At 34.3% G+C, this 27,549-nt stretch overlaps 2 protein-coding genes across 2 annotated transcripts in view; one reads left to right on the plus strand and one right to left on the minus strand.

Moving 5' to 3' along the window:
* The window catches only part of LOC107743123 (serine/threonine-protein kinase SBK1-like), an 8,930-nt gene extending 3,687 nt beyond the window's left edge, over window positions 1-5,243 (plus strand). The window contains exons 2-3 of the mRNA XM_016556248.1: window positions 797-999; window positions 4,596-5,243. Of these exons, the coding sequence (XP_016411734.1) occupies window positions 797-999; window positions 4,596-5,243 (851 nt within the window). The remainder of the gene's footprint in view (window positions 1-796; window positions 1,000-4,595) is intronic.
* Window positions 5,244-17,022: 11,779 nt separating this feature from the next.
* LOC107743124 (scavenger receptor cysteine-rich type 1 protein M160-like) overlaps window positions 17,023-27,549 on the minus strand; it is a 20,298-nt gene continuing 9,771 nt past the window's right edge. The window contains exons 10-17 of the mRNA XM_016556249.1: window positions 21,481-21,774; window positions 20,449-20,715; window positions 19,903-20,190; window positions 19,615-19,731; window positions 19,321-19,401; window positions 18,159-18,233; window positions 17,688-17,840; window positions 17,023-17,592 (exon numbers count right to left, since the gene is read on the minus strand). Of these exons, the coding sequence (XP_016411735.1) occupies window positions 17,369-17,592; window positions 17,688-17,840; window positions 18,159-18,233; window positions 19,321-19,401; window positions 19,615-19,731; window positions 19,903-20,190; window positions 20,449-20,715; window positions 21,481-21,774 (1,499 nt within the window). The 3' untranslated portion in view covers window positions 17,023-17,368. The remainder of the gene's footprint in view (window positions 17,593-17,687; window positions 17,841-18,158; window positions 18,234-19,320; window positions 19,402-19,614; window positions 19,732-19,902; window positions 20,191-20,448; window positions 20,716-21,480; window positions 21,775-27,549) is intronic.

Consider the following 27,549-nt stretch of genomic DNA (forward strand, 5'->3'; position numbering starts at 1 on the left):
ATATAACAAAGAGTGAAAAATTTAAGGGGGTCTGAATACTTTCCGTACCCACTGTAATTACAATTATATAATTATAATTATACAATTATAATTATATAATTACACTTAGTCATAATAAAAATATTTCTGACAGTTCATTTAGAAGTTACCATTTGAATCCAATTTTTAGGTCATGTGACAAAAGATTAGGCATATTACATTAATTTGTGTAGGTGTAACAAAAGCACGGGGAAAATAATTTTCATCATTGTTTAACTACTTAAAAATTTAGAAGTTACCATTTGAATCCAATTTTTAGGTCATGTGACAAAAGATTAGGCATATTACATTAATTTGTGTAGGTGTAACAAAAGCACGGGGAAAATAATTTTCATTATTGTTTAACTACTTAAAACAGTGAGAAACGTTTTTTAAAACCATAATTATCAAAAACATGTATTCATGTAAAACATGTATATTATGTACACAGTTTGTATGTATTCTTTAAGTAGGCTATTCTTTAAGTATGTAAATAATGTATCACATGAAGGTGGGAATCATTGTGGTGTGTGTATCAGTATTGCAGGGAACAGTTTGACCAGTGTGCAGAAATGAGATAATGCTATTTAAATGAAACACTACCTCCTCTTTTACACTCCCACAGACCGTAATGCCAAGATCGCATCCGAACAGCTGTGAAAATACTTTCCACTACAAACTAAAGACTGTATGTCATGTTCTGTGTCTCCAGAGCACCTTTTAAGAAAGCCGAATGTCCTCTGATCTTGTTTCTTTTTCACTGCTGATTGTGTCTCAGGGACTCCAATGGCTCTCAAAGTGCTGCCCAAGGCCTCGACCAAGCTGCAGGGCTTCCTGAGAGAATACTGCATTTCTTTGCATCTGTCTTGCCACCCCTGCATCGTGGGATTGTTTGGAATCGCCTTCCAGTCCAACGAGCACTACGGATTCGCCCAGGAGCTTGTAACAGGACGGGACCTGTTCGCCATCATCCAGCCACGGGTGGGTCCTCAAACATCATGAGATCTTTCCTTTATTCACATGTAGTTATGCTAAAGCACTGCAAATTCACAGATTTCTTCAAATATGTGACCCAGGACCACAAAACCGGTCATAAGGGTCAATTTTTTCATTCAACATACAACATACATCATCTGAAAGCTGAATAAATAAGCTTTCCGTTGATGTATGGTTTGTTAGGATACAATATTTGGCTGAGATACAACTATTTGAAAATCTGGAATCTGAGGGTGCAAAAGAATCAAAATATTGAGAAAATCGCTTTTAAAGTTGTCCAAATGAAGTTTTGAAAAAAAAAAAAAAAGTTTAAAAAAGTAAGTTTTGATATATTTACAGTAGGACATTTACTAAATATCTTCATGGAACATGATCTTTACTTAATATCCTAATGACTTTTGGCATAAAAGCAAAATTGATCATTTTGACCCATACAATGTATTTTTGGCTATTGCTACAAATATACCGTGCTACTTATGACTGGTTTTGTGCTGCAGGGTCACATATATAGGCACTTTAATGTCCCAGAGGTTGGTTTTTATTAAAACTCTGTGTTAACAAACTAAAACTGTTTTACAATGACATCATTAGTTATTTTTGCTACTTTTCAATTGCATTTTGTGTGTACATTTTATAGTTTTTCACTGTCCCAGACTTTCGATTTTAAACAAAAAATGTATCATAAAATAATAATTATTGAAGATTTAAAACTATTATGATCCAAACAAAGAGTGAAATAAGGCATTTCAAATATTTTTGCAAAAAATATTAAATTTTTTACACAAATTATTGGCTGTTGATGATGGTGGAAATGATGCCACAGTTAAAATCAAAGTTAATATTTCATTATGCATCATTTCCAGTCAAGTTACAATTTTGCCAAATGATGTTAGAAGTACAGCAGTATTTTTAATTGGTGAATTAATGAAGTGGGCCAATATGCTCAGTAATATATATACACTATGTACATATATATATATATATATATATATATATATACATCTCAATAAATTAGAATGTCGTGGAAAAGTTCATTTATTTCAGTAATTCAACTCAAATTGTGAAGGAGAAAATGGCATTGTCCAAATGAAGTTCTTAGCAATGCATATTACTAATCAAAAATTAAGTTTTGATATATTTACGGTAGGAAATTTACAAAATGTCTTCATGGAACATGATCTTTACTTAATATCCTAATGATTTTTGGCATAAAAGAAAAATCAATCATTTTGACCCATACAGTGTATTTTTGGCTATTGCTACAAATATACCCCAGCGACTTAAGACTGGTTTTGTGGTCCAGGGTCACACACACACACACACACACACATATACATATACACATATATATATATGCAAATTATGTTTACAAAAGGGTTTTTATAGCATGCAACAATAAATGTCTACTTTAATGTTTCAAATAACTTTTTCAAAAATACAATGTCGAAATATGGGTGAAATAATGTTCCATTGTCATTCAACGACATATTTATTCTGATCTGTACCTATTATAAAAGAAAAAGTTATCATACCAATCTTTTATGATATTTTAAATAGAACCAAAATGTATATTTAAACTGTATTAAATTTTCGTCAAAGTCAAAAAGGTTTTTCAAGCCCCTTGAAATGTCTTTAGAGAATTTTGTGCCTACACATAAGCAAAGTGACAGTATCACACTGTTGAGACTATTATTCATATACATATTACCATATTTAGATATTTATTTATTTGTATACACAAAGCCAGACATTCACTTTAAAGCAAGTCTGTCACTTTATGTCTGTCATTGGCAGATGAGTTCTAAATCAGTGTCCGACACTTGAGAAGGTTACGACTGTATCGTCACAGACACTATAGTGACTCTAGATGTGGTACAGTATATTTTTCCCCAAGGGACCGGGACGTCTGCATGCTTACAGAATGATGTTTGACAGATGCTGATTAAATGCATTGCAGAGAAATGATGATGTACAGAGTTTTTAGAGTTTCAGGATAACAAGAAAACAAAACAGAAAAAATAATATACACAGCCTCTGAGAGCTTCCATAACTGAAAATATTCAAGAAAATGCTAGCAATGAAATAAGCTATTTTATTACAAAATGTTTAAAATAATCCATAATTTGAGATGCTGGAATGGTGAACTTCAGTTTGGTTGGATCAGATACATGCATATTTACTTTTGGCCATTATTAGTACAGTATTACTGTTAGGGCATTATTAGAAACTAGTGAGAAAATAGTGTTTAAGTTTATTTTATTATGTCTACATAATAAATAAAGCTCCAGGCCTGCCCTGCACCGCTATGAACTACAAGCCCGTTCACACGCTAAGCATGTTCACTTGGAGCAGGACGTACGCTTGACATATTTCGGTAATGTTCACATGTCCTCTCATGAAATCTTGGAGGGTGTAATGTGTGAGTAAAAGAGCAGAGCAGCTGCTTTTCTCTGTCACCACATGAGTCTCTGTTACTTCAGCATATCCAGTGAAATCTTAAGACGTACTGAAGACGTACTGAAGCCTGGAAAGATTTAAAGAGGCAATAACGCCGCAGGGGCTCCTAAACTCATGTAACCTTAGATTTTAATTTATTGTGCAATGATGTTGTCTTGAGAGAATTTTGTGCACATAAGTGTCAGTATACTGTTGAGTCTTTTAAACAGTCGAGACTACTATACCAAAATAAATTACTGAGCATAATGGCCCTGAGCATAATGGCCCATTTCTGTTAATAATTGTTATGAATATGAAGTAAATTACAAACAACTAATAAAATATATTTTTATATATTATATAAAATATATAGAAATATATAAAAATAATCTAAAACGAATACATAAAGCTATATAAAATTAAAATATATTTTTTAGACATTTTAGATATTTATAAAAAATGATATATATATATACACACACACACACACACATATACATACATATATATATATAAACACACATGGACCTAGAGGCTTCAGGTCTTTTCCCAACATTTATTTGCACCCTCAGATTCCAGATATTGAAACAGTTGTATCTCGACCAAATATTGTCCTATCATAACAAACCATACATCGATGGAAAGCTTATTTATTCAGCTTTGAGATGATGTCAAAAAAATTCAAAAAATTGACCCTTATGACTGGTTTTGTGGTCCAGGGTCACATTTTATTATTGAAGTATGATTTAAGTTTTATTAGTTGATTAGTCTTTTATTTGTAATATATTATTGAATTAATTTAATATATTATTTATAATATAAAAATCAACATCTGAAAAAAGTTACTGAAAACAAAATACCCTGGAACCTAAAAATTGACTGGTATATTGAATATAAAAATTGAATATAAAGAACACTGTTTTGGTTAAAGAGTCTTGTGTTCATTTTCTTATTAACTGAGTCCTGGTGTCCTCTACACTGGACATATCATAAAATATTAATAAACAAATATTTCCTTTTTTAATTTCCTTTTCCTAAAAAAAAAAAAAAGACAACTTTTTTCCCCTGGATCTCAGAAGGATATAGAATAGAACTATATTTGTTCTAAATCAACAACTTACTATACTGCATTTTTTTTTCTCCAGGTGGGCATCCCTGAATGCGCAGTGAAGCGCTGTGCCGTTCAGATCTCTTGTGCTCTAGAGTTCATCCACCAGCATGGTCTGGTCCACCGTGACATCAAGCCTGAGAACGTTCTTCTGCTGGACACCCAGTGCCGGCGGGTCAAACTGGCCGACTTCGGCCTCACCCAGAGACGAGGAACCTTCATCCGCTTCATATCGGGCACGCTGCCATATATGGCTCCAGAGCTGTGCATCATGGTCTTGGAGGAAGGACAGAAGGAGGTGACAGTCCCTCCACTCCGCGTGGAGCCCACTCTAGACACCTTTGCCTTTGCTGTACTTCTTTTCTGTATCCTCACGGGCTTCTTTCCCTGGGAGCGCTGCAACGACAGCGACGATTTCTACGAGGAGTTTTCAGACTGGCGCAGATCGCCGAAGAAAACCCCCGTGCCATCTCAGTGGAAAAGATTCACGCCTGTGTGCATGCAGATGTTCAGAAGGATGTTAGCACTGGATTCCAGTGAGAGGTGCTCCGTAGGGGAGGTCAAAGGTTACGTGGGTAAGGACTGGGTGCGAGCGAAGGACGCCAACGGATGGGTGGGAGAAAATGGGGAGGTCAGCACGTCCACACCGAGTCCCTGCAGAAGCAGCTACAGTGATGAACAGTGATGGTGGCATATGACAAATGAGCAGAATGTGGTGCCAATTGCAATGCAGAGAGCTGCTTGATGGAAAGAATTTAGATCATTAGAGGTGTTGATTTCTTAAAAAGTTATGAGGAAGACACTCATTTGCGGGTCAATATTATCGGTTAAATACAATTTATACTTCATTAAAAGCAATTGTGGCATGCTATAATTAACAATTTTTTTTTTTTTAATAATTCACATTTAAAAAAAAACAAAAAACTTACAATGGTAATGCACTTACACTTTTAAAATATATATATTTAGTTGTCTATATAAGAATACATTTTGATGGAGAAAAAGTACAGTATAGAAGTACAGTATTGCATGTTGTGCACAGAAATGAAAAAAAAAAAAAAACTCCAATCTGATCAAATGTATGATACAAAATATGTTATAAATATATAAATTACAAAAGAGCAGGTAAAATATTTATATATTTTTGAGAAAAAGTATACATATATACACAAATATATATATATATATATATATATATATGTGTGTGTGTGTGTGTGTGTGTGTGTATGTGTATGTATACTTTTTCTCAAAAAATATTTTGTATTTACATATTTTAACAGATTGAAGTTTTATTTTATTAGATTGTTGTACTATATAAGGTATAATCAACGGCTTGCTGTGCATTAAAATATTTTAAATGCATGACGCGGAGGCCAAGAACCACCCTCCGCGAACACACGCGCGCACACATAAACTTATCAACGCTTCTCCGCGATTTTTATTAATAAAATTGCCTAGATACTAGATCATTACATTATATTCCGAGCCTGGTCTCATGAAAATGCATATAAATAGTACGTCAAATAAAAACCAAAACTCGTGTTATTGATACGCAAAAATTGACTTTGGCGTGTATATGCTACACAAGTTGTTGGGCGTGCATATAATACGCAGTTTTCCCGTGCATATGATACGAAATTTGTTGTCGTGCATATGATACGCAGTTTTCGCGTACATATGATACGCATCTACCCCACAACCCTAATCCTACCCATCGCGTAGCATATACACGACAAAGTCCATTTTTGCGTATCAATACCACGAGTTTTAATTTTTATTTGGCGTACTATTTATACGCACTTTCATGAAATCGGGTTAGAAACGCACACACAACTGTAATCTCTCTCTCTTTCTTTCTCGCTCTCTCTCTCTCGATCGATAATTAATTGAAATGCTATAATTCATTGAAATAAATGTGATCTTACCGCACTTTCATCTCTGTGTCTGATTTGAAACGGGCAGAATGCTAGAGCTAACGAAACGTAACTGACGAACATAACTGTCATTTTTACCCTTCCGGTCAAATATTGCGCTGCAAAGAACAATACTAGTTTTAACTTGCCTATAACTTGGCAAATGACCATGGAATAAGCGGGATAATCAACGGCTTGCCATTACATATTATCAGATTGAAGTTTTATTTTATTGGTTTATTAGTAAATACTAAATGTCTACAATATAGAAATTACAAAAAGGTAAAGGTAAATATTTTAAATATTAAATATATGTGTGTTATTAGCATATTATTATGATTCAGCTTTAAACTACATAAAAATGCATGTAATTTATACTGTATGTTTATTTGAAAATACAGCTTTGAGTTTGTTAGTAAAACTTTCAATCTGATGCACACATGGTTAGAAATTGTGATTTATGTGAATTTTAGTAAAATGTCCTTGAAATCTGTATTGTTTTTAAAACAACCCTATTTATACCAAAAGTATGGGCAAAGGACACAGATTCCATATTGACCAAAATCTCAAAACATTTTTGTCAGTGTTATATATTTAAATAAATAACATATTTCATATCGGGGGCAAAATCTGACAACAATAGCGTCATAAATTATGCTTTTTTTTTTGCTCAAATTGCTTTATTTTTCAGGCTGGACCATACATAGAGTAAACAAACAGGCCGTGCCTCTTTTGGCTCTTTTAACTGCAAGACTACAGCTGCCATATTGAGCTGGGTTAAATACAACCCAGCACTGGGTAAAATATAGACAAACCCAGCGATTGGATTGTTTTTGACCCAGCGGTTGGGTTACTGTCCAGAAGGTTGGGTTTAACATTTAACCCAACTGTTGGTTGAAAACAACCCAGTCACTAGGTTTGTCCATATTTAACCCAGCATTTTTATTTTTATTGGAGTGGACCATCTCCTGCCCTTTGTCTCTGATATCAATTACTGTACGCTCACAATTCAATCCTCTACCTCCACCCAAACTTAGGTTTTCAGTAATTATCCATTTTGTATTATTATATGATTTGCCAATCACTTCTGTTTCTAGCAGAAATGAGGGTCCAGTGCACAAAAAATACACAGAATGCGTACATTTCCCATAACTGTAATGTAGATGAGGGGTACATTTTAAACTACTGGTGTATTTTACTAATGTTTTATCCACGTTTATTGTATTATGTTTTGTATATTTGTATAAAATGCGTATATTTTCCATATCAACTGTCTTGTTTGCTGTGTGCTTATGATCTGACCATGTCACTATTAAAGACACATTATCTAAGGATAAATCTAGTGCTTGAGAAAGTGATTTTTACCGATTTAAAAAATGGAATTTTTAACATAAAAAAATGACACAAACCTGTGTGTTTCTTTCAGTTTTTGATCAGAAAATAAAATATTTTGAAGAATGATGGTAACCAAAGAGTTTATGGTCCCCATTGACTTCCATAGTATGGAAAAAATACTATGGAAATCAATGGCTGCCGTCAACTGTTCATTCATTCATTCATTCATTCAGTGTACTGTTAATATGAAGGAATTTTCGGCTGCAATTTATTTTACAGTACGTGCACTTTAGGTGTACTTATCTAAGAAAGTACTGTGTAATATAACTACATAGGTTAAGGTTAGGTTTAGGGGTAGGTTCAGGATTCCTATCACCCACCCAGTTATTGTAATTAGCCTACTATAATAAGTACCTAGTATGTACATGTGGAACACGGCTGTAAAATAAAGTGCTCCAGAATTTTCCGTATTGATTTTTGACAGGTGTTTTACCCATATTTTGAACTATGCATTGCATTAGTATTTAGTGTTGAAGGAAATGTCCGTAAATTTACTGGAAGATGTACTGGTAATTTTCTGCCAGTGCTAAACATTTTCTAAATAAATAAAATAGCAGAACACACACATAAAGGCAAAATAATACACAAGATATTTGGCTGTTACTTTAAAAATGTAATTCTAGTAATTGAATGGATTAAAATCTGCACTAAAAAGCAACCATAAAACTGCCCTTAAATGTCAAACCAACTACTTGATTCACTACTTCATATAATTCTCTAGCTTGACAGAAAAAAAATTGATTTGACATGCTGCTCATAACAGATGAGAGTGAACACAGAGCTCTATTCTAAACTTACTTGACTAAAGAAAGAAAAATAAATAGATAATAAGAAAATATGATGCATTTGTTTAAAGGAGTCATAGGATGCCAATTTTCCACAAGTTGATATGATTCTTTAGGGTCTTAATGAAAAGTCTGTAACATAGTTTGGTTAAAATTTCTTAATGGTCATGTAAAAAACACCTTTTTTACCCTGTCAAAAACAGCTCTTTTCAGAGCATGCAGTTTTGTAGCATTTTCCTTTAAATGTTAATGAGCTCTGCTGACTCATTAACAGTAAACAGTAAACAGTCCCTCTCTTCCGAGCCGCTCTCTGAGGGACTGTTTACTTTAGCTGCATTCATCGTGAAACTTGCTAATTAGCACATTATTAGGAAAGGCGATTTGCAAAGATTCGTTAAAAAACCTTACACTCACTTCTTCTGTAGGTGAAGCTGGATCACGAATGATTCGCGCAAACATAGACGCATTTATGTAGATGGGGGCGCATTCCCTTCAAAAACAAACGTAATCCACTGCGTCTTCTGTGGCTCAGATGTCGGGAGTAAATGACGACTGATATGTTCATTATTACGCGGCTGCTTACGGTATAAATATGATTCGGTGGATCAAACAAACAAGCTCCTTCCAAACTTTCCTTCAAAACTTCATTACATGAATCTCCTGTTCTTTTAGACAAATACATTGATATTATCATGTCAAAATGTGCTTTGAAATCGCTTCCAAGTCACTGGTGGCCTTTGCTTGTAACCCCAGTAATTTATTACATACAAACACCGTAAGCACCACAACCTTCTCTGTTGAACATTCAGAGATCTCCTGGCATCTGTTGCAGCTGGTGTGGTATTGATGGATTCTGGGCTGGTGTTTGTTTAGGCCCAGCTCTAGAGAAACCGTCCCGGTGGGGTGTCGTCACACTGGTGATTTGACAGCAGTTCTGAGCCCAGCAGCTCCCTTCACTTTGCAGCATATTTAGAGCGTTACACTAACCGGGATAATGTTACCGCAGTCCCTGAGCTGCTCCAATCAAAGGCCTCATTATTAAATCCTCTAAGGCAGCCAAAAGCCAATCATGGGGTAAAGGGTTTAACAGCTTTCACTGAAGCTCGACTCCTCAGCAATGACTCATAATCTGTTTCGGTTGTTACTTTAAGCCAGATTCTTCTTACAAAGTGTACAACAATAACAGCCCTTTCACTGGTCACTTTGTGGAAACGGGACACTTTATGGTTGCCAGTTAATGAACTACACTTGTGTGAACTCAAGGTGAACTGACTTCATATGTCCACTTAAAATATCCAAAACATTGGTCAAAACTGATGAAAAGTAAGTGAAGAGAGCACTCGGTTTCATATTCTCAAATTATGCAATCGCATCCAGACATTTTAAGTGTCTGAATACCTTTTTGGGGGCCATTAGAGCAACAACACTAGTAAACATGTTGGTACAGTGTCCGTTCCTGGAACTCTGACACCTGCTAGAATGGAAATGAAGTCATCATCACACTTCACCGCATGAATATGAGGCTCTAATTGCCTGATATATCCAATAAATGCCACTCAGATCATTTCTGCAACATGTAGTGCAGCACAGACGAGCACTGGTGAACCCGTTTTAGTGCTTCAAACGAACTGTCATGCAACATATGTTGAAAATGCTCTTTGAGCTTCCGGACTTTGTTGACAGACTCGACAACTTGACTTTTATGTGTTTTACGACGACACTAAAATACACCACAGTGTCTGTAGTTAAACCAGTCACAACTATGTTTTACAGCTATATTTTTCTCCCATAAATGCAACAGAAAGTAAATCATATACTCACTGCTGTAATATTGCTGTAGCTAATTGCCAACGTTTTAAAATAGTTTTTATGCAAAAGTATCAAAAAAGTACCACATTCAGATTTCGTTTTAGATTAGATTTAATTTTTTGTCTATCTTTTTGGAAAAATGCTTCTGGAGTATGTATTGAAATTGAAATACCGTGTACATACATCGACACGTGTGTGTGTGTGTGTGTGTGTGTGTGTGTGTTCAGTACTTTTTTTCTATTTTGGTGTCAGCACGTTTCTTTCTTTTTTTCTTTCTTTTAAAAATAGTGTTATTTAGCAAGGATGAATTAAAAGTGAGAGTGAAGACATTTGTAATATATTTAAATTTGAAATGAAAGTTCTTTTAAAGTTTCTATTCCTCACGGAGTCCTGAAAAAAATCACTGTTTCTACAAACATATGAAGCAGCACAACAGTTTTTAACATTGATAATAATAATAAATGTTTCTTGAGCATCAAATCAGCATATTAGAATGATTTCTCAAGGATCGTGTGACACTGATGACTGGAGTAATGATGCTGAAAATTCAGCTTTGCATCACAGGAATAAATTACATTTTAAAATGTATTCAGATAGAAAACAACATAGAAAATTGCTTAAAACTACAAAAACAATTTCTACTTGTATTTATGAATATGTTTCCATTAATGAAATTCATTATATATGTTTTTATATTATTTTTAGTTTTATATTTTATACAAATTGCATAGAGTATGGCATCTTATAAAATATTTGCTGTCACATTTAAGAGGTCCAGCAAATCACAATTTGTCATATGTGTAAAAATCAAAATCGATTATGACTTGTAACCCCTCCACATGACATCTCTCTGTCCAGTATCCCACAATGCTTTGAGCGAACAGAAGCCATGAATGGAGGGCTGAGGAACCGATGGGCTCTGTGTTCCTGCCAGCGGCTCATGCAGCACTACTGCTAATAAATCTTTGCTGTTATGGAAAATCACAATCTCACAGCCAACAACTTCTTATATCAGCAATCCACATGCGTGTTAGTGAAGGTTATTTCAGCTCTCACAGTACAGCACAGTTGTGTCTAGACTCATGGAAACATTGAGCAAAGCAGCATATGAGATGACAGCTTGATAAGGCTGTTACATTTCTGAGCATCACTCACTCATGGTATTATGCATGGAGGCTGTTTATGATGTTGAGAATATGCTAATAAACAATTAGTAAAGAGCTAAATATAAATCTTTACAGGATTATAAAGATGATCATTTACAACTGGCAGAGAGATTTGGCGTTCGTGTTTAAATGTACAAAAAATGCAACTTCATGATTACAAACGTGTATTTAAAATACACAAATACACTGTATTTAAATACGCCACATAGGCCTACAGGTATCACTAGAAATGACATTATAATTACAGTATATTTAGGACATTTAGGCAAGGCTGGGTAAAAACTATCGATTTCAATCAATTCTCATATTTACGAAATCCCTATCTTGTCTTGTGTAATCTCTCAATCAGAGTTTCGACCGAGGAAAGATGTCAATATAACAGCTTGTAGACAATGTCATGAACGATATGCAATGTCAGATAGAAAAACGAACTCTAGGGAGGAGAACCCTAGTTAATATAACTATTAGTTAATATAACTATAAAAACTTTATTGAGTGTAATTTAAGTGCGTGTATACAAATCAATTAATTTGAAGCTTAAAGTAATGTAATACCAACTGACTCTCATGTCTATGTTTTACAGCATTAGTTGAGATTTTTTTCCCTTGAGAAAATTTGCCATGTACTGTACCTGGTATATATCCTAAATAATCGATATTGAATCGAATCAGAATCAAATCACAAGTTTGTGAATCGAAATTGAATCGAACCATGAAAATTGTGATAATACCCAGCCGTATATTTTAGTGTACCATAAATGCTAGTCAGTAGGCCTACATTCAAATTGCATGGAACCAATTATGAAATTACACATAAAGATACTTTATCCTACTTAGGTGGTTCAAAAAAGCACTTTTTAGGCCAAACTAATTGCATAATACATTCTCATTTAATTGCTAATTTATATATACTGTATATACAGTGTGTTTGTGTGTATAATATAATATATATGCAATTAAGTGTGCAAAAACGTTCATTCACACGTAAGTATATTCTCGCATATTAAGCATATTACTGTATTAAGTACCAGGGGCGTAGATTACGCGGGGGACGTGTCCCCCCCACTTTTAATATCATGTAAATTCGTCCCCCGCACTTTTTCGGGCAAGTGTGTTCGCATAGAGGCTTTCAAGAGCTGGTGTGAATAAATATAGATTTAAATTAAATACCCAGCCGTATATTTTAGTGTACCATAAATGCTAGTCAGTAGGCCTACATTCAAATTGCATGGAACCAATTATGAAATTACACATAAAGATACTTTATCCTACTTAGGTGGTTCAAAAAAGCACTTTTTAGGCCAAACTAATTGCATAATACATTCTCATTTAATTGCTAATTTATATATACTGTATATACAGTGTGTTTGTGTTTATAATATAATATATATGCAATTAAGTGTGCAAAAACGTTCATTCACACGTAAGTATATTTTCGCATATTAAGCATATTACTGTATTAAGTACCAGGGGCGTAGATTACGCGGGGGACGTGTCCCCCCCACTTTTAATATCACGTAAATTCGTCCCCCGCACTTTTTCGGGCAAGTGTCTTCGCATAGAGGTTTTCAAGAGCTGGTGTGAATAAATATGGTTTATTTGTGTTTTTCAAGTCATCTCCAGGTAATAAATAAAGTATATGAACAATGCAGTGCTAATTGACATAGCATTTATTACAGTATAGAAACTATTCTGCCTTATTATGTGATAAAAAAAAGTGTTTGTAGTATATAAAGATTAACAAATCATTATTATTGATTATTGTCCAGCAGTTATCTGATTTCTAAGCCAAATAAAAGCTAGAAATTACAGAAAAAATAAAGTTGCCTATTCACTACCGGTCAAAAGTTTTTTAAACAGTAAAATTGTTCATGTTTTTTAAAGAAGTTTCGTCTGTTCACCAAGCCTGCATTTATTTCATCCAAAGTACAGCAAAAAAAATGTTGAAATATTTTTACTATTTAAAATAACTGTTTTCTATTTGAATATATTTTAAAATGTAATTTATTGTGACTTCAAAGCTACATTTTTAGCATCATTACTCCAGTCTTCAGAGTCACACGATCCTTCAGAAATCATGTTGATATTCTGATTTGCTGCTCAAAAAACATTTATTATTATAATGATGTTGAAATCATCTGAATAGAATTTTTTTCACTTTCCTTTGATGAATAGAAAGTTCAGAAGAACAGCATTTATTTGAAATAGAAATCTTATGTAACATTATAAATGTCTTTATCATCACATTGATCAATTTAAAGCATCCTTGCTAAATAAAAGTATTAATTTCTATAATTTATTTTCCGAAAAATAAAAATTATACTGATTCTAAGCTTTTTAATGGTATAGTGTATAATGTTACAAAAACTTTTTATTTCACATAAATGCGGATCTTTGGATCCTTCTATTCATCAAAGAATCCTGAAAAAAAAATTTACTCAACTGTTTTAAATATTGATAATAATAATAATAATAATTAAAAAAAGGTTTCTTGAGCAGCAAATCAGCATATTATAATGATTTCTGAAGGATCATGTGACAGTGAAGCGGAAAATTCAGCTTTGATCACAGAAATAAATTACATTTTAAAATATATTCAAATAGAAAGCAGTTATTTTAAATAGTAAAAATATTTCACAACATTACTACTTTTGCTGTACTTTGGATCAAATAAATGCAGGCTTGGTGAGCAGAAGAGACTTATTTATAAAACATTAACAATCTTACTGTTCAAAAACGGTTGACTGGTATGTAGATTACAGAAATGTTATACTGTAATGTTTTTTTTTATATATATATATATATATATAACATTTCTGCCCCCCTCACTTCTAAAATGATGACTACGCCCCTGTTAAGTACTCTTTTTAAAAAGTATGCTGAAGTGTATTTCATTTTTTACAAGGGCAGCGTCATTCACTGTCACGCTTTCCAGCAGAAACCTGCAAATGAGGCCCATTATAGAATGCTCCGCTTTGTGAAAGTAAAAAAGCTTTAAAAATGTTTTATTAAAAAAATATAAAAATGTTAGACCTCATACAAAATTGAGATGCATTGTCCACAACCAAGCTCTCAGATCTTGCCTGCAAACTGATGAATTTGCTAGTTTTGTGAGCATGTTTGTGTCGTCACCTGAATAACTTTAGCAAACCAGCTGCTAGAATGATAAATTATACAAAGGTCAAAACAACAATATAAACAAAAGACAAAAATGTCCACCCATGATTTAATTGGGGGAACAGTAGCGTCACATTCATTAGTTAAAATCAGCACAGGCATGTTTAATCTGTTAAAAAAGCTCTTCGTGGAACTGTAGTGAATGTTAAATAAAGCCTGGATAATCCTCATTTGAATTTTGGAATGTTCTATTCAAAGATTCCGGCCCCTAAAGACACACCATTAGTTCTCTTCAAAAGAAACATGTTCTGTTTACAAAAACCACTTACAAAGGAGTCCCCCAAGGTATAGCAGATGACATGTGAACTTCCCCGGCTACAGGAAGACGTCACCAAAATACAGTAACACTAGTACTACTAGTTACAGTACACGGCAGCGGTTACTGTGTTTAAAGCTGGGCATGTGTGAGTAGATGCCAAATGTAATCAGACATATTTGCAATTAGAAGGAGAATTCCTGATGAAGCAAGGAGAGCTAACTCTTGTGCTGTGAATCAAACTATAGGTGTTATAGAACAATACAGCTTAACACACAGCACCAGAGCATGTCTCCACTGACACCGTTTCACCTCCAGCTCTTCTGAAATTTACTGAGATGCATGAAACTGACACCTTTAAATTTCATAATAGTGTACAAAAGAGTCAAAACTATCAATTACTTTAATATGAAATCATTCAAAACAAGCCCCCCAAAAAATGCAAGATCAAACAAAATCGCTGCAAAATTTCTAAACAATCCATTATTTGAGTTTATGGTGTAATCTCTCAAAATACTGTATATACAAAAATAGAAAATAAGGTTCTCATTCTAAAAATTGTATAAAACTATAATTCCTTTTAAAATAAGTAACATCTCTTTAAAAAAATTAATACACATGCTCATGAGTAGGCCCAAATAAAATATACTGTGTATTTTTTTTTTTTTACCAAAATAGCACCTACTTTAGGTTTTCACTTTTGGTGACTTTGAGAGCATCATCTTTACATTTTTTCAGTACTATTATGGAGCATTAAAGGGATAGTTCACCCACAAATGAAAATTTGATGTTTATCTGCTTACCCCCAGGGCATCCAAGATGTAGGTGACTTTGTTTCTTCAGTAGAACACAAATTATGATTTTTAAGTCCAGCCGTTGCAGTCTATCAGTCGTATAATGCATGGCAATGGTAGCAAAATCTATGAGAGTAAAAAAAACATGCACAGACAAATCCAAATTAAACCCTGCGGCTCGTGACGACACATTGATGTCCTAAGACACGAAACGATCTTTTCATTTTTGGGTGAACAATCCCTTTAAAGAAACTAGTTGTTACAGATGAATTGATTTTTTTTAACTAAATATATTTTTACATGCTAACATTGGCCTTCTTATTGATCCAGAAAATGAATGGAAACTAAATGGACAGTTGAACATTTATCTGATATATACATTGTGTATTAAAGAAATAGTTAATAAATAGTTAACCAAAATTAAAATTTGCTGAAAATGTACTCACTCTCATGCCATCCAAGATGTAGATGAGTTTGTTTCTTAATGGGAACAGATCTGGAGAAATGTAGCATTATATCACTTGCTCACCAATGGATCCTCTGCAGTGAATGGGTGCCGTCAGAATGAGAGTCCAAACAGCTGATAAAAACATCACAATGACCCACAATTAATCCACATGACTCCAGTCCAGAAACAAAGAAACAAACCCATGGAGATGTTTTTAACTTCAAACTGCTGCTTCCAGCTAAAATACAAGTCCTCTATCCATAATATTTCTTTTTTCCAGTGAAAAAGTCATCTCGTCTGAATCAGAAGACTAAAAAAGTAATAATAATAAAGTCCAAAACAGTTTAAATATGTTAGTGGATTATGGACTTGTATTTTTGTCTGAAGCAATGTTTGAAGTTAAAAATGTCTTGATGGATTTGTTTCTTATAAACACAAATCTTTTCACTTCAGAAGACATTAATTGATGGAGTTGAGTGGATTACTTTTGGATTCTGATGGCACTCATTCACAGCAGAGGATCCATTGGTGAAGTGACGTCATGCTCATTTTTTTCCAAACCTGTAGTGACCAAACTCATGTTGGAAATTTTCAGCAAATTTGAATTGTTGGGTGAACCAATTGAACTTTGGCCTCCTGTTTGTGATAACATTGTGTTACCTGGTCTTGAAAATTTTAAAAGCATTGATCTTGTACAAATGAACAAGATAGCGATAACCTATTATTACGTTTTAATTTCAAGGTTTTCTGCTGAGTTCATGTGGGCCTGCTCATGAGCTTTAACAGACTAAAAGCAAACAGATCAAAACTACACATCAAAAACTAAAGAATGACAAAACGTTTGACTGGTTTGTCGGCACAAAAATGAGCTCTTTTCATCAGTTCATACGCTGTTGTGACGATAATTAAAGATTTTGTTATTCCAAACGTGTCCCTTCTTTTATACATCTTCAGAGCTAGCATAATTAAACAGCATTTGTTTATCCATATTTTCTTCCCAATATTCTACTGATATAAGAACACCCAATCTTATCTCTTAAGAACAATTTGGTCACGTTGGCTGCTTCATTACTCTGCTTGAGCGTGAACTTCTACCTCTGTGGTCACCAATACCGCATCTGCATTTGCAACTAAACCTGCATCTGAATCTGAATCTGCACCTTCATCCACGTCTACATCTACATGTGCTTGAGTGCCTGTCGTCCCTGCATTTTCATTGGCTGCAGCCTCGACAGGTATGACATCATCATAGTCCTCCTGTTTCTCTATCTCCACTTCATAGGTGTCCTGATCTGATGAGAACACAAAGGAAAAGGTCAGCACCGTTTCCATAAAGGCACACACACACACACACATATACAGTGAGGTGTAAATTTGAGTGATGTACCAAGAATGTTCTCGGGTCTCTTGGGAAGGAGAGGGAGGTTGAGGTCATCATCATGGTGGGTTTGAGAAGGAGAGATTCCATTGGCTTGTCCCTCAATGTCATCATATTCTGTCCCAGAAGAACCTGTCTTTCTGTCATATTCATCCTCCTCTCCTGTTGGAGAAACCAAACATGATTTATGTAGAGTCTTTAAATTGTTTCCATCAATTTTATGCGATATTCCAGTTTTGCGCATAAGTTAAATTTGAATCTTTGGATGGAAACATCACTAATACTTTTAGTTTATAGTTTACTTTGTATAGTATTAGTATAGTTTATTTATTTGGATGGACAAATGTGTAGGCAGTCAGGCAACAAACTAAAATGAACAGACTAAGTAAAAGATTGATTGACTGACATACATTGTGTTGAAATGAATGAAACTGACAATTAAAAATTACCTATTATAAGCCTAATATTTGAATATCTCACCTGACTTGTCCATGACAGAATCCACATCCTCGTAGTCATCATTATCTAAAAACGATGCCTTTCCTTCAGACAAATCTGGAAAAAAAAATAATAATAAAAAAAAAAATAAAAAAAAAATATACAGTGGGTACGGAAAGTATTCAGACCCCCTTAAATTTTTCACTCTTTGTTATATTTGTTATATTTGCTAAAATCATTTAAGTTAATTTTTTTTCCTCATTAATGTACACACAGCACCCCATATTGACAGAAAAACACAGAATTGTTGACATTTTTGCAGATATATTAAAAAAGAAAAACTGAAATATCACATGGTCCTAAGTATTCAGACCCCTTGCTCAGTATTTAGTAGAAGCACCCCTTTGATCTAATACAGCCATGAGTCTTTTTGGGAAAGATGCAACAAGTCTTTCACACCTGGATTTGGGGATCCTCTCATTCCTCCTTGCAGATCCTCTCCAGTTCTGTCAGGTTGGATGGTAAACGTTGGTAGACAGCCATTTTTAGGTCTCTCCAGAGATGCTCAATTGGGTTTAAGTCAGGGCTCTGGCTGGGCCATTCAAGAACAGTCACAGAGTTGTTGTGAATCCCTGCATGACACTCCACATTTGAAAGTATTTGGTTTAAATAATCATGTTTTTTTAATAGTTTTTGTTATTAGTTATTTATATTTGGGCTTTATGTTACATTTTCTGTTGTTTAATGAAAGTTTAATGCATTATTTAAGTATCATGTGTGTTACCATGATGGTGTTTTGTGTTTGCATGAATGACTCTGTGCACCTTCTATATATTAGTATATACTTCTGCTTGTGGCGAAGCTACTTGTCATGAGCTTTGATTCTTCATGTGGCCAAAATTATTTTGTAAAAACTACAGAATTTTTTTTACAGTGTATACATACATACATACAATCAATATATAGTTTATTGATTTTTGTACATCTTCCTCTATCTATCTATCTATCTATCTATCTCTGTGTGTGCGTGTGTGTGTGTGTGTGTGTGAATGATTTTGTTTTTTGACTTATTAGATACAAAAGTAAAATAAATAAATAAATAATAATAATAATAACAATAACATTTTGCAATTAAGGAAAGCATTAGCTTATGTCTCGATATTTACAATGTTCAAAGTAATAATAATTCAATTATACAGTATACCTCTGTCCTCTCTATCCATCTTATCCATTTCATTCACATCCGGGTTGACGTCTTTGCCATTATTTTTTCTATAATATCTTACTGCAAAAACAGAAACAGGTAGAAAAGTATGCTTTCTATTAATTCTACCGGTTATTGTTTGATGTGCAGTGAGACAAGGAGTGGGAAACACTGCCACCAACAGGTTAAAAAGATGAAGGCCTTTCAAATATCACTTTGAACTTCATCATGTAAAAATATTGTTTATCTGCAAATCAGAACAATGTCTTTCTGCATGGTGCAAGTGATACTCACAGGCTAAAAGTAGGCGTTTCCGATTTGCCCACATTAAAAACAAAATCAGCAACCCCAGCACGCCTCCTAACAGACCCAATATCAGACCCACTGAAGAATTATCTTTTGGAGTATAACCTGCAGTTTTAATGAAAAAGTTTCACAGGTTGGAATGTTCATTACCTTTATTAAAGTAAACTCACAGCTACTTAACTTCATGCAAGAAGACAAGCAGCGGCAAAACAAATCCCAGGACAATAAAAATGATTTTCCTATATTAAAGTGTAAGGCATCTGTGTTTTTTTTTACCTTCACATATGATTTCAGCAGGTCCATGACTGCATTTATCTTTTTTGAGATGGTGCATGCACTGAAAAATCTTGTAATGGTTTTTTGGGCAATCAATTTTCACCTTTATTTCATTTGCTATTTTCTGTTCATCCAGCAGTAGTTCTCCACTATCGTTGCACTTAAGCACATCACAAACCTTCTTGGTATCAGCCTCAGTCAGTTTTCCACAGACATATTCCCATTGCCCTTTATACCTGATCCCAAGCTTCCCGCCACACTTCTCAGTAGTGCCGAATTCAACACTATCTGCAATACAAAAATAACTTCTGTCATTGAAAGTATAGCACAACTTAGCATATTCTAAGCATATGACTAGTCTTTTTAATATTTCATAAAACGTGCATCTATCTGTAAACATGAATTAGGAGTACACATGCATATGAGCAAACAAAAATGGACTAACAGCCACAAAACTGGATGTTTAAAAGGGAAATTGAACATCAATTCATTATTTAACTACAGTAACAGTCCTAATTACAGTCCTACAATACGTGTATGACTCACCTTTGCAGGCCACAGAGAGGATGTTCTTACAGCTGTCATTTTTAAAGCCACACTGCCACAACAGTGTCTCCTTGCCAGTGCAGCTGAAATGCCAGCGATTTTTTTTAGCAGAGACTGTGGCCCAGCTGTGGATGGCCTTACCACAATTGAGGTTGTCACATAACTTGTCGGACATCCCATAATCCCACTGGGATGCACACACATGCTCTTTATCTATGAGCACCTCGCCTGTGCAGTTGTTTGAGAGCATAATGTTCGGAGATTTACCTGGAGAGGAGTGAAATCAGACAATCAGATATTTCTGTACTGTAAGTTAAGTATTACTCTTAAGAACTGACTCCTGTTTGTTTCAGTTCAGTTTAGCAGGCCTACAGGATCTTAAAAGGGAATGACTGAACTGCAACCAAGGATATTAGAATAAATGGGCAAAATGCTGCCATGTTGTTAGGGTCAACACAGGGTTAACACTTTGAGAGCATTCTGGGAAAAGACGTGTTCTTCTATTAATGTTTCTGTAAAAATTATTTGTTAATTTAGAGTTAATATTTATTTATATGATTATTTTTTTAATTTATTGTTTTATTTTTTATTAGTTTCAAAAACTAGTAGTTTCTTGAAAAGTCTCCATATAAATTTAGAACTAATTTGCAATAAAAAAAGAAATAAGTGTTCCTCCACTATGGTCCGTAAAAGTCAACTTGTTATTAAACTATACGTGTATGTGTGATTTTAGTTTCATTGAGATGCATTTTTTAGTAGTTTTAGTACAGTACAAGTTAAACAATGAAAATGAGAAATATTGTCTTGGCAACTGGCTGAAATAAAAAAGTTGGAATTTTTATGAAATATAAAGAAAATATAAAAATAAAAAACTAATTCAAAAGATTAATAAAAACTGTGATAGTATCTTAATGATTCAGAATTAAATTGGTAATGCCTTTTTTAATCTATATATCTATTCTGTTCATATACTTTAATTCGAGTTGACAGTCTTAGGGATGCTAACAAAAGTAAGAAAGAGATCATTCCTACGTTCACACTGGATGTTTAACTGCTGCTGATTCTGGATGGGCTGATCATTGCTCTCGCATTCCCAAATATTATTCTTCCCTGAGCAATTATAGGTCTTCTTCCACCACTCGTTCGTGTTTTTGATTATAGTGGAGTGTGATATGTAATTTCCACACTGTAGATACTCGCACAGCTTTTGTCCTTCCTCTCTGCCCCATCCAAGCCCGCTGACTTGCTGTGTGTTCCCATCTCGCAGACCATATACTGGACCACTGCATTCGCCTTCCTTATTATAGAGGAGCAATCGTTCCCAATCTGTTACATGAAGGGCAGAAATATTAAAGACCTTGTTTCACATGTGCAGGAGCAGAGGTCAAAGGTCAGAGGAGTTGCAGAAACTACACACCTCACCTAGAGAGTGTGGTAAAAATTCCCCCTACGCACCTGGCAAACCTTAAAAGTTAAATTATCCTCGGGTGACTTGTCTGACCGCATTGGAGAACCAAGACTTCTTGGCAAAGATGACATTATTACACCATTTATCTCTAACATAATTGGTTCTTCATGTGCAATTCAGGAAAACCCATAGGCAAAGCAAATTTAATTTATGATTACTTCAGGTTGTTACTCAAGTCATGGGTTGTTATGGTTATTATTACATTCAGATAGACATCTAGTCACCTTGTCCATATGCATCTGTTATAGCAACACGCTAACTAACTTTGGCTAAAGTGTTGGTACTTTTTGTTCTCAAAAGGATACAAATCAAACTTAGTTGAGATCACAAAAATTTCCTTCACAAGAGAAATGTTTTCAAGTCTGCACAGAAATAAAAAAGGTGAGTACCTGTGCATTTCAGATAGCCAACAATACATTCTTTCTCTGAAATCCCTTTGAGGTCACATTTGGAAACAGAGTTGGCACTATCCAGACATGTAATTCTTGATAGTCCTCTGGATTTAGACTCTTCAAGCGAAATCAAATCATATGTGTCATTTATGCTCTTCCCACAAAATAGTTCCTTGCAGATTGCATTTTTAAGGTTTGCATCAAGACTATCTTGGCAGATGGGTGTCCACTTCCCAGCGTAAAACAGTGACACTTTTCCAGCGCATTTGTCTCTTGGATCCTCCAGTCTAGCTTTGACGCTGTCTGTGAAGAGTGTATCAAATAAATGTTCATTAAATGGCATTTTACATTGTGTTTAAGGAATAGTTCACCCCAAAATGAAAATTTGCTAACCCTCAGGTCATCCAAAATGTGGATGAACTAAATGTATTTTTACATGCTAACATTTGTCTTAATATTGACCCAGAAAATGGATGGAAACTAAATGGATAGTTGAGCATTTATTCCAATGTTATACATTATGGTGAAAAAAAGTATAGTAAAATACACTTTATTTAAGTGCACTTAGTACACTTCCATGATGTACTTAAAATGTTCTATTTCCACACACTAATTTTGTACTTAATATACTAAAAATTATTCTTTAGCACTTCTTAAGATAATCTAAGAAGATAATAAAGATTAAGAACATCTAAGTGTACCCAACTGTGCTATTTTGGGACACCATGAATATGAACTAAAATGTGCTTTTAACATACTTTCTCTCTCTAAAAAAATTTATTTACTTACCACTTGTACACAAAAGTGTATTTATATCAAGTGTACTTAAGTAGTACAGTTGGGAAAATGTAACTATTACTTTACTAATATATGTTAAATAAAATCAATTTAATTTAAACGATAACTATATAAAAGTGAACAAATTTTTAAATCATTCAAAGCACGCTTTTTAGAAATACACTAATAAAAGTCCTCTGAATATTTTTGCGGTAGTATACTTTATTTCAATGTACTAAAAATCTATTTAAAAATCAGTGGTATTTGGTATACTTTTGCAATCTCACTGAAATTCTACTGAAGTAGAAATAGACTTTTAATTAGTGTATTTATAGTGTATAACTTTTACAATTTTATTTAGCACAAAAAAAATAAGAATGTACTATAAATGTACTTGCTGGTATTTAAGTCTTTTTCAAGTATACAAGTATAGCATTCAAGTATACTCTTTTTTTCACGCTGGGTAGTGTAATAAAGGAATAATTTCTTCATGGGAACAGATCTGGAGAAATTTTGCATTACATCACCATTGGATCCTCTGCAGTGAATGGGTGCCGTGGATTATTATTGTTTTTATCAGCTGTTTGGATTCTCATTCTGACGACACCCATTCCTTGCAGAGGATCCACTGGTGAGCAAGGGATGTAATAATGGTAAATTTCTACAAACTTGTTTCTTTATTTAGCACAAAAAAAATAAGAATGTACTTGCTGGTATTTAAGTCTTTTTCAAGTATACAATTATAGCATTCAAGTATACTCTTTTTTTCACCCTGGGTAGTGTAATAAAGGAATAGTTTCTTCATGGGAACAGATCTGGAGAAATTTTGCATTACATCACCATTGGATCCTCTGCAGTGAATGGGTGCCGTGGATTATTATTGTTTTTATCAGCTGTTTGGATTCTCATTCTGACGACACCCATTCCTTGCAGAGGATCCACTGGTGAGCAAGGGATGTAATAATGGTAAATTTCTACAAACTTGTTTCCATGAAGAAACAAACTCATCTACATCTTTGATGGCCTGAGGGTGTACATTTTCAGCAAATTTTCATTTTTGTGGGAACTTTTTCCCTTAAGGCCCATTTTATTCATGGGTTTGACAATATTTCACACTTATAATTCTGTAGAAAGGGTAAGGAGCATCTTTAGACAACCAGTCTTAAACTAAACAACAGTTGACTCATGAAATATTAATGCACTCTGTAAAGTCGAAAAAAACTTTCACACACAGTTTAGTTTCAGCGTCTGAGAGAAACTGTTGAATAGTGACATATCGATTGCAAATTTTTGGTTTACGTGGTAAGTTTTATTTTAAACATTGCCATTTTCACACATGTTAGGGTAGAGTGGGGGAAAACGCCCCCCTACTGTTTTTCCCAAAATAACCACAAGATAAAGTCAAGAAACATTTTAATTGTAACTTTGGACTAAGTTGACGAGAGTGATGTAGAAGTTTTCACCATGAAACTTACACTGGTGATGTACCGGAGAGAAAACGGATTTCACAGTAAATTATCTAATTTTCAGCAGTAAGAAAAAAAAGTGTTTTAAAGCTTGTTGTTTTGTAGAACATCACAGTTATGTATGATATGAGAACGGTAGGGCCTGTAGATAGGGAGTACGTGTTATTTAATAAAAAAAAATTTCAGTTTAACGCGTTAAAAATATTTAACGCATTTAACGCAGGGGTTGGGCTAGGGTTGGCCACCCCACTCACAACTGCTGCTTCTGTCACTTTTTCTCTTGACAAGAAGTGCATTTATTCAGTCGCAGAACGACACTTCACGACACGACACTTCCACTTCACTCCACTTCGAGGCAAGCGAGCGCGGAAACGGTACTTGCAGCGCGTGCTCTTCAATTGCACACACAAAGGCACCGGCGCACGCTGTAGCCTGTATCCTTTCATATCAAAGCGCGAAATAAACTGAAGTGGGTCAGAAAAAGTAAAAAGAGTTGAGAGAAAATATGATGCGTGTCAGATCCGCATTACATTCAGCAGCAGCAGCTCTTAAAGAAATAACAGCCAAAACAACCTAATAACCAGCTGCTGTGATGTCTGTTAATCAAAGGACAAAGAAAAAAAAGAGGAAAAATGCTTTTATAGTTTTAAGGATTCATCTATATTTAATTTAGAATTTAGTGTTTGATAACTTCAATCAATTTCAATATATTTCTGCTGAAGGGCACAGGTAAATATGACATTTATTATAATGGGTTTATGTGAAGATTGTTTTAAAGGGTTAGTTCACCCAAAAATAACAAAAAACAAAGGCCTCCTGTAGCGAATCGATGCGTTTTTGTAAGAAAAATATCCATATTCAAAACGTAATAATCACTTTAATGTACAGTCCTACATGGAAGCAGCTCTGGGCGGATGACGTATGAATTCAGCGTTGCGCCGCTCAGAAGTGACGAACGAGGAAGCGCAAAACAAAACACCGGTCACTTATTAGAAGTATAAAACGAGGATTTGTAAAGAAGAATGTCAGATATAAGCCAAGAGGAGACTGGTTTTCCTTTGCTGAAGTAAGGAGACTTTGCTTCCTTTGCTCCTGTTAACAAACGTTGGTTTTCAACACCCGCTGAGTGGCATTAAACAGCTTGAAAGATCAAAGACAATTTTTAATATAACTCCGACTGGACTTGTCTGAAAGAAGAAAGTCATATACACCTAGGATGACTTGAGGGTAAGTAATTTGTGGGCTAATTTTCATTTTTGGTCTAATAAATGTTCAAATTGATAGCTCTCAATTATATTGTAATGTTGAATGGTTAAATGGAATAGTCAATGGTTAAATATTAGGGGCAAGGGGGGCAATTTTATAAAGAAATCAGTATTGGTATCATTGATACTGGCCTTCAATCATAAAAAAAGATGCCATTAAACAAATATTTAAAAATATACTGTCTTTATGTTGTTTTGATTTTATGTAAAACCCTAATAGGCACTTCAAGATATTATAAGACCACGCAAATAGAGGGGTAAAAACTATATTAATAAATAATATATACAAATAATAATAATATTAATGATATTAACATACTAATATTAATGAAAAACTATCATTAAAAAGGTTATTTATAACACCAATAAGGTCCAATTTTCAAAGCATGGTTCTAAATGGGACCCTATAAAAAAGGTTCTATTTAGCACTAAAAAGGGTTCTGCTATTATTACAAGCTGAAGAACCCTTTTCTGGTACTGTTTAGAACCATTTTTCTTAAGAGTGTAGTCTGTGGGGTAAAACGCCCCCAGCTGGCAATGAGCAATTACTAGTTATTCTGTTCTGAACATCAAATCCTTTGTTTTTCCATCAAATGTATTCTAACTAGTTGGTTGAATAAAAATATTTGGATTTTATATTTAAAAATTACCTCAAGTTAGCATCAGGTAGCTAGTTAGCTAGCCAATTAGCATCAGCTAACAAAATGTTTCAAATAGGCTTTTATAATTTTGTAATTCATAATAATTCATATTGATTATATTCTTTTTAATTTTAAGCAAAAACTGTCTGTACTCTGATTTTGCTGTAAATGTTTAAAGCAAATTGCTTTGTCAGACTGGGGGGCGTTTTGCCCCATAGGTGGGGTAAAACGCCCCCTTGGTACAAATTTAATTTTTGTTAAAAATCTACACTCTTAAAAATAAAGTTGCTTCAAAAGGTTCTTCACAGCGATGCCATAGAAGAACCATTTTCGGTTCCACGAAGAACCATTCAGTCAAAGGTTCTTTAAGAACCATCTCTTTCTTACCTTTTTATAATCTGGGGGCTTATAAATTATAAGTGCATTACCGCCACCTATTTCTCAAATGGACCATTGACACTGCTAATTGAGATTGTAGATAGACTGTCAATGGTCCATTTGAGAGATAGGTGGCGGTAATGCACTTATAAGTCTGCGATCCGCCGTAGATGCTGTCACATCCTACAACCTCATCATCTGCAGAGAGAAACTGATATTCAATCACAACAAAATACAGATACTGATTAACTTAGAGGTATCATCGAAGATACACTCCAATACACTATTTTATGTTCTATTTTGTTGTATTTCTTTAAAGGGGTCATATGACGTTGCTAAAAAGAACATTATTTTGTGTATTTGGTGTAATGCAATGTGTTTATGCGGTTTAAAGTATAAAAAAAACACATTATTTTCCACATACTGTACATTATTGTTGCTCCTCTATGCCCCGCCTTTCTGAACGATGCCATAGAAGAACCATTTTCGGTTCCACGAAGAACCATTCAGTCAAAGGTTCTTTAAGAACCATCTCTTTCTTACCTTTTTATAATCTGGGGGCTTATAAATTATAAGTGCATTACCGCCACCTATTTCTCAAATGGACCATTGACACTGCTAATTGAGATTGTAGATAGAGTGTCAATGGTCCATTTGAGAGATAGGTGGCGGTAATGCACTTATAAGTCTGCGATCCGCCGTAAAGCAAGAAGA

Source organism: Sinocyclocheilus rhinocerous, unplaced genomic scaffold, assembly GCF_001515625.1.
Source record: "Sinocyclocheilus rhinocerous isolate Xijiao unplaced genomic scaffold, SAMN03320098_v1.1 scaffold797, whole genome shotgun sequence".
NCBI lineage: Eukaryota > Metazoa > Chordata > Actinopteri > Cypriniformes > Cyprinidae > Sinocyclocheilus > Sinocyclocheilus rhinocerous.